Raw genomic sequence first — 8,109 nt, forward strand, 5'->3', positions numbered from 1 at the left:
CATGTATCAAGTTGAAAAAAGCCAGACCTGACAGATTTCAACAGCATATTCTGTTCTTATTAACGACCACTCACTGTCAGATGTAAAACTAACTCCAGCTCCGAACAAACCACCAGGATTCAGTGTTTCAAAATTTTAAACAATCCCTCTACAGCATTTACAAATTCAAATAAAAAATAACTTATCTTTAAATTCCTGTAAAATGTTCTACTGTGGGAAGGGAGTTAAATTGATATTAAGAACCCAAGCCACCTAATGTCCACTTTCCTACTCCTACCTCTGGTACAACCTAGAACAGTTCATTCAATAAGTTGACATGTGCATGCCCACAGATAAAGAGGACTACTATCATCATCATCATCATTCCATGAGCATTCAATCCCAATTAGATCAGCCCCAAATCCACCTTAGCTATGATGGTGGATGGGAGTAGTTGAGGTATTAGGATAAAATTTTAGTTCATGATTTTCATTTGACTGAAGATAAGGTTGAGTGAACTGAGCCATATTTTATTGCTGTTACCTAGGTGTAGGTAATTACATGTACACAGGGGGTTAGTTAGCTCAGTTGGCTGAATGGCTGGTTTGCAATGCAGAGTGACACCATCAGTGTGGGGTTCAAGTCCTGTGCCAGCTGAGGTCACCACGCAGCAATCTCCTTCTCAACCACTAACCCTCATCTGAGGTGTAGTGACCCTCAGGATAAACCACCACCAGTCATCTCTCTCTGATGAGAGAGCAGCCCTACATCCGGACTTTACTTTGCACACCCACAGAAAAGGTTACACTGTCTTATCGCTGCGTGAACATTGTTTCCCCAGAACCAGCAGGCGAGCAAGGGAGATGAACAGAACGCAGCAGTTTGGTGGTAGAAATACATTCTAGGGAAGAAATAACAGAATACTATTGTATGGCAGTGATTGGCATTTCAACAGTCCTTGCCCATTACCTTCCAGTCGATGGAACAAAGGTAAAGTTTCCAAATGAGTGCAAAATTGGTGGTGAAGTGGACAGTGAAGGTGGTTATCTCAGAGAACAACAGGATCTCGATCACATGGGCTGAGGTGTTTAATTTAGATTAAATGTGAGGTGTTGCATTTTGGTAAGGCACACCAGAGCAGGATTTATAGAGTTAATGGTAGGGTCCTGCGGAATGAAGCGAATAAAGAGGCCTTGGAGGTGTAAGTGCGTAGTTCCTTGAAAGTGGAGTCGCAGGTAGCGAAGGCAGTGTTTGGCACACTCGCCTTTGTCTATCAGAACACTGAGTTCAGGAGTTGGGATGATATATTGCGGCTGTACAGAATATTGGTTACATCATTTCTAGAATAGTGCAATTAGTTCTGGTCGCCCTGCTATAGGAAATACATTGTTAAACTTGAAGGGGTTCAGAAAAGATTCACAAGGATGTTGGTGTGATTAGAACATTTGAGCTACAGGGAGAGGCTGAATAGGCTGGGGCTATTTTCCCCGGAGTGCTGGGGGCTGAGGGGTGACCTTATAGACGTTTGTAAAATCATGAGGGGTATGGATAGGTTAAACAGCCAAGATTCTTTTCCCAAGGTAAGGGAGTCCAAAATTAGAAGGCATAGGTTTAAGGTGAGAGGGGAAAATTTTAAAAGGGACCTGATGGGCAACCTTTCCACACAGAGGGTGGTGTGTGTATGGAATGATCTGCCAGAGGAAGTGGTGGAGGCTGGTACAATTACAACATTAAAAAGGCACCTGGATGGGTATATGAATAGGAAGGGTATAGTGAAATACGGGCCAAATGCTGGCAAGTGGGACTAGATCAGTTTAGAATATCTGGTTGGCATGGACTGAATAGTCTGTTTCCATGCTGTACAACTCTATGAAGTCCACTGCTGCAACGTCCATTCACAGGGAGAATAGTGGGCTATTAAACACATTATTCTATTAAAGGCCAGAATAGGTTGTACAAGACTGATCTATAAATATCTGATCCAAGTAACTTGCTAGAATTAGCATTTTATATGTGGAAATTCAACAGTGTTGGTTACAAAAATGTTTGTTTTTGCACATCTTTATCAGAATGTTCTAGACCACCTGAACTCACCAAGGGGTGTAGACCTTTTACATGTCTGAGGCGAGTAGTTCCAGCCCCATAGGCATTCGTATTCTGTATCGATAATTGGGTACTGAATTTGATAACCTAACAGGCAGACTGCATGGTACTTGTTGCCAGCTGTTACTACCTCAGCTGTCCATAAAAGTAGATAGCAAGGGACCTCTACCCCGCAAAACCCTTGAGGGTGGCTTTTTAATTACGAGCTTACAGCACACTCCTTGCAAGCCTCTAATGTCTTACCTTCTGTCAACCTGAGGCCACATAAAGCCAAGATTCTTTCGCACCAAGTCCCAGTCACCCATCAACCTTGTGCACTGACACCCAGTCAAGCAAAATGTTGATTTTAAAATTCTCGCTCATCTCAAACTCCACCTTGGCAGTGTCCCTCCAGACAGCAATCCTCAGAATATTGCAATTCCCCATGTTCAAGAGTCATAGAGATTCTACAGCACAGATAAAGGGGCTTTGTCCCATCGGCTCTGCACAGACATCCCTGATTTATATCGTTCTGTCACTGCTGGCCGGGCCTTCAGCCGCCAAGTCCCAAAATTCTGGAATTCCCTTCTTAAGCTCTCTGTCTCTTCCTTTGAAACTCTACTATTTCCATCAGGTTTTGGGCTATCTGCCCTCATAACTTTCCTGTTGTGGTATGTAATTTCTTTCTAGTGCTCTTAAAATGGCCTCAGGTTGCATCACTATGCTAGAAGCATTAACATCGTTGACCTGTTTTATGTCAACAGGCCTCATGTCAAAAGTCAAGGAATAGCAATTGATAAGGTTTTTCCTTTAATAAGATAAACAGCTCCAAGGATATCCAAAATCACAAACCTGTGATGCACGTACACTGTATTTCTGGAACACTTTCAGTGCCACAGATGTAATTAATTTCAAATTCCACTTGCCTTTTTTTGTAAACTTGTTTTAATTATCACAGGGATCAAGCTCATATCCTAGCATGGCTGAATTGAACAATGACCGAAATGCGAGGAGAAACAGACCAGAAAAAATAAGAGCTGGCAGACTTTTGGAAAATCCAGCCTCCGTACTGCCTTCATTATCGGAAGAGGATCATCGACATTTGATCGGGCACACTGGATACAAGGTCAAACTCAAACGTCACGTTACAATCAGTTTCCCTCCACCCTGCCCCGTCCCCTCAGCTATACGTAAATATGGTGAAACTCTCCGTCCAACAATTTAACAGAGAAATCGCCCCGATAAACTCCCAACATTCAGCAGCAAACATCTGGAAAAAGACGAAAGCAAAAGGCACTTTGCGATCGACTTTGTAAACAGAGGTGGGCGTGACCCCACCATTCTGGAAATCTAGACGTCCCTTTAAACAGCAGATTACAGCAGCAAAATGAATCGGTCTCACATAATGAACAGGCGACTCAGAGACGAATATATCAACGGGATGAGGAGAGAGGGAGATGGAAATGGAGAGGGAGTAAGAGCTAGAGAGAGATGGAAGGATGGAGCAAAAGAGAGAGAGATGGGGAGAAAGAGAGAGCTGTAGAGCGAGAGATGGGGGTGGGGTAGATAAGGGGATGGAGGTGACAGGTATTGGAGCCACTCTGTAGGAAAGGGCTGCCTGGAATTGTACTCACCAGCACAGTCTGCAGGATGTGCTCGCTCCTCTCCTGCACATCGGGGAAGGGGCAGCTCCGGGAGAGCCGGAGCAGGAGCAGAAGCAGTTGCTGGAGCTGGCTCCCCGCCGCTTCCCTTAGCTGCTGCTGGTCAAGGCAGGCGTGCACGGTGTGGGCCGCTCGCTCCATCGCCGCCACCCGGCTGCCCGCTTCCCGGCTGCGGACTAACTCGCTCCATTTGCGGAGGTCTCCGGGCGGGCCCGGCTCCAAGGCGGCGGCGGGATCGCCTCTGTCCAGGGACATCGCAGTGACAGGAGCCGCTGAGGCTGCAGGGCGAGCCGCTCATTCACACTCCGTCATTGATCGGGGAAACTCTGCAACAAACTTCAGAAAAGTTCCAAAAACTTTTTTCTCCCCGTTCCACAGGCACTTTCTTCAAGTTCACTGATTCCAACAAATATAACAGAGGCTTGGTGAATTGTCGCACTCGTGAAATAACTCGTCTGCTTCAAAATCGAAACGTTATTTCTTTTAAAAAAAGGAAATATTACTTTCACCAGAATTGTATCCTGCAGCTGACGCAACTTTTACAAGCTACAACGAGGGCGGCCTACGCATGCTCGAACGGCGTGACGGCCTCTGGGGGCTGTAGTTCAGACCGTGTACCCTCCCGTACAAGTTGCGGCCGTGAGGACTACAGCTCCCGGCGGGCACCGCGCCGGCCCTCCTGGAAGACACGCCCTCCCGAGCTGGTGAGAGTGAAGGTGCTGAGCTCAGTCTTAGCTTCTAAGCCGGTTGTATGTCCCCACGTATCCGCGCTGTTCTGGAAATAAAGACGTATAGAAATGGAACGAGCATCAAGGAAACATGCAGATGCAAAAGGCAATAAGCATGGCACGTTCTGATGAAGTTTTGATTCTCTCTCTCTGTCTCTACACAGATACTACCAGACCTGCTAAGCTTTTCCAGCAATTTCTGTGTGTGTGATCGTGACTGCTTTCAGCACAGCTTCAAACCCATTTTCACTTACTTCTGGGCCCTACGATCCGCCTTTCTGCCTTACCATTATCTATCTCAGCCCACTCACCACCTATCACCCACTCGTGATATCCAACACCTACCACCTGTACGTAGCCACTGTCAGGTCTGAAGAAGGGTCACTCGACCTGAAATATTAAGTCTGCCTTCTCTCCACATACACTGGATATTTCTCTGGGTATTTCTGTTTTATTTTGGGTGGGGGGAACAAATGATATATAGGACTTCATAGTGAAAGGATTCAAGTGCAGGATCAGGGATATAATAATGAAACAAAGAAGTGTAGTTGCTGGAGATCTGAAACAAACAGAAATTGCTGGAGAAACTCTGCAGGTTTGGCAGTATCCATGGAGAGAAAGCAGACTTTACATTTCAGAGACTGTAGGAACTGCAGATGCTGGAGAATCTGAGATAACACAGTGTAGAGCTGGATGAACACAGCAGGCCAAGCAGCATTAGACGAGCAGGAAAGCTGATGTTTCGGGTTGAGACCCTTGTTCAGAAAATACATTTACATTTTAGGATTTACATTTCAGGATCAGTGAACCTTCTTCAAAACTCCCACACAAGAAATGTATAAAATTCTAACTGGACTAGATGAGGTAAATGCTAGAAAGATGTTTCCAAATACCACAGCCTCCAGAACTAGGGATCAGAAGTTCAGGATATGGGAAGGTCATTTAGGACTGAGATGTTGAGAATTTTTTTCATCAAGAGGGTAATATGTTTTTGCAATATTCTCCTTGAGAAAGCATTTGTGGCTAAAACATTTAATGCCTTCAAGAAGTTTACAGATATAGCTCTGGGGACTAAAGGGACCAAAGAATATGCAGAGAAAGTGGAAATGAGACTGAGCTGGATGAAAAGCAATGATTATATTGAATGTTGGAGCAGGCTTGAAGGGCTGAATGGCCTGCTTCTGTTTCTGTTTTCTATCTTGCTTAAGAGTAATGTAAATGGTTAGTGTTAATAGAATAATAATAGTGTTAATGACACTAATAATCTCGAGGTCTGGGTTCACGCTCTGGGGCATGGGTTTAAATCTGTTCAATTTTTTAAAAAATTTAAATAATAGACTTTGAATTAAAAGCTAGAATCAGTAATGGTTAACATGAAACTATCATAATTTGTTGTTAAAAACAAACTGTTTCAGTAAATTCCTATAGGTAAGGGAATCTGGCTTTACTTGGCTGAAGGCTTGAAAACTGAATGTGTTGGCAAGTGGATATTTTACAAACTGCAGGGAGGTTTGTACCAGAGTTCCCCAGGATTCAGTATTGGGACTGAGTGTATTTAATACACACTCTATTTTAGGAATGTAAGAATTGTTCAAATGTGAGTGATATTGTTAGAATGCTTATTTTTTAATTTAACCTATTTAGGGATGTTATTACATACCTCTGGAGCAGGGGGGAAATTGAACCTGGGCCTCCTGGCTCATGGGTTTAGCCACTACCATTGCACCACAAGTAGACCCTGTAATGTTACATAATGTTTACAATGTAATTGGAATCAATTCCACTGACAAAATTGGCATTTATGGTAGCTATTGGTGAGGTGTACAACCAGCAGTTACAGACTGTGCTTAGGTGAAGCAACTAGGAGGTAGCAAGGACTACAGATGCTGAAAGTCCTGCATAAGGATCCAGACCCGAAACATCAACTTCCCTGCTCCCCTGATGCTGTCTGACCTGCTGCACTCCTCCAGCTCCACATTTTATCGACTTAGTTGAAGAATTCTTGTTTGTATTCATTTTAATTGTGTAGAGAATTTCTAAATTAAACAAAGATGAAGAAGCATCCACATTATGTGTTTGAAGGTAATGTTGAGGAGTCATCATGGTTACCTCACTGGCCATATAGCCCTTAGAGACTGCCTTCTTACTCTGCTAAGAAAACGGCTCAGGAATGCAGTGAATACTATCTTGGTATTGTTCAGAAAGTTTGGTTATAAAATGGAGGAATAATGTATCACTTTAAGTTTTAATGGTATTTCTTTATTGTGATATTAAGAAGGGAGCAGACATGGTTTTTACTTTCATTTTAGATGTCTTCTCGGTGTAGTAATGGAATGTCCTATTCTTTACAAATGGAAAGGAAATGTACATAAGACCACAAGATATAGGAGTGGAAGTAAGGCCATTCGGCCCATCGAGTCCACTCTGCCATTTAATCATGACAGATGGGCATTTCAACTCCACTTCCCTGCACTCTCCCCATAGCCCTTGATTCCTTGTAAGATCAAGAATTTATCAATCTCTGCCTTGAAGACATTTAATGTCCCGGCCTCCACTGCACTCTGTGGCAATGAATTCCACAGGCCCACCACTCTCTGGCTGAAGAAATGTCTCCTCATTTTCATTTTAAATTTACCCCCTCTAATTCTAAGGCTGTGCCCACGGGTCCTAGTCTCCCCGCCTAATGGAAACAACTTCCCAGTGTCCACCCTTTCTAAACCATACATTATCTTGTAAGTTTCTATTAGATCTCCCCTCAACCATCTAAACTCTAATGAACACAATCCCAGGATCCTCAGCCGTTCATCGTACGTTACACCTACCATTCCAGGGATCTTCCGTGTGAATCTCTGCTGGACACGCTCCAGGGCTAGTATGTCCTTCCTGAGGTGTGGGGCCCAAACACATGTACTGTGTTTGCTTCAATTCAACAGAATAGATGACAGTCATTCAATGGTTCATTTCTCAGACTAATGCCCTCACCAGCCAGGGTCAACCTGCCTAATGTAAAATTTAAACAAAACCTGACTGTTAACTGCCATCCATCATTCCTGATGCAATCTCCATAACAGCATTTCTACCAATTGGAGTCCACTTGCTAACCAATCAGCATTCTCATGCAGCACAAATTTTGGTTTCCCTTTGAACTGGTATTCTTGTGAATTGCCCTGATTAGGTGAAGATGAAAAGTTTTGACAAATGTGTCCTTTTTCATAAGTACTCAAGTTCTATACCACCAAATGACTACTTGAAAGAGCTTTCTCAGATTTTCGTATAAATATCACCTTCAGGCACGAGTTTAGCTTCACACGCTAGGTAAGAAATCCAAATACAGATTGATACCTTCAAGACTATTTTGATGTTTTGTCTTTTAAAAGTTATGGAATTTCAAAGTTCAGCATGGTCAGCAGAATGGTGTGTTAGGTGATAATATCTTTAAAAAAAAACTGGAAACAATAAGACAACTGTACCTCTATAATGATTAAGAACCTCAGTGACACAAAATACAAGAGTTCTCACAAAATATAGAACAGTATCTACAGTTAAATTGTTCAATAATATACCTTTCCTTGCAAAGTGGCTTAAACAAGATCAGAAACTGAATGTAAATGTTGCTTAACCAAAAAGTTACACTGTAAAGAAAACATTAAGTTGTATTT

At 43.1% G+C, this 8,109-nt stretch overlaps 1 protein-coding gene across 2 annotated transcripts in view; it reads right to left on the bottom strand.

Annotated features, from left to right (window-relative positions):
- Positions 1 to 4,287, bottom strand: part of LOC125464981 (sestrin-1-like) — a 77,272-nt gene extending 72,985 nt beyond the window's left edge. For both annotated transcript variants that reach the window (XM_048557985.2, XM_048557984.2), the window contains exon 1: positions 3,696 to 4,287. In XM_048557985.2, the coding sequence (XP_048413942.1) occupies positions 3,696 to 3,977 (282 nt within the window). In that variant the 5' untranslated portion in view covers positions 3,978 to 4,287. The remainder of the gene's footprint in view (positions 1 to 3,695) is intronic.
- Positions 4,288 to 8,109: the final 3,822 nt, after the last annotated feature.

This window comes from Stegostoma tigrinum, chromosome 24, assembly GCF_030684315.1.
Source record: "Stegostoma tigrinum isolate sSteTig4 chromosome 24, sSteTig4.hap1, whole genome shotgun sequence".
Classification (NCBI taxonomy): Eukaryota; Metazoa; Chordata; class Chondrichthyes; order Orectolobiformes; family Stegostomatidae; genus Stegostoma; species Stegostoma tigrinum.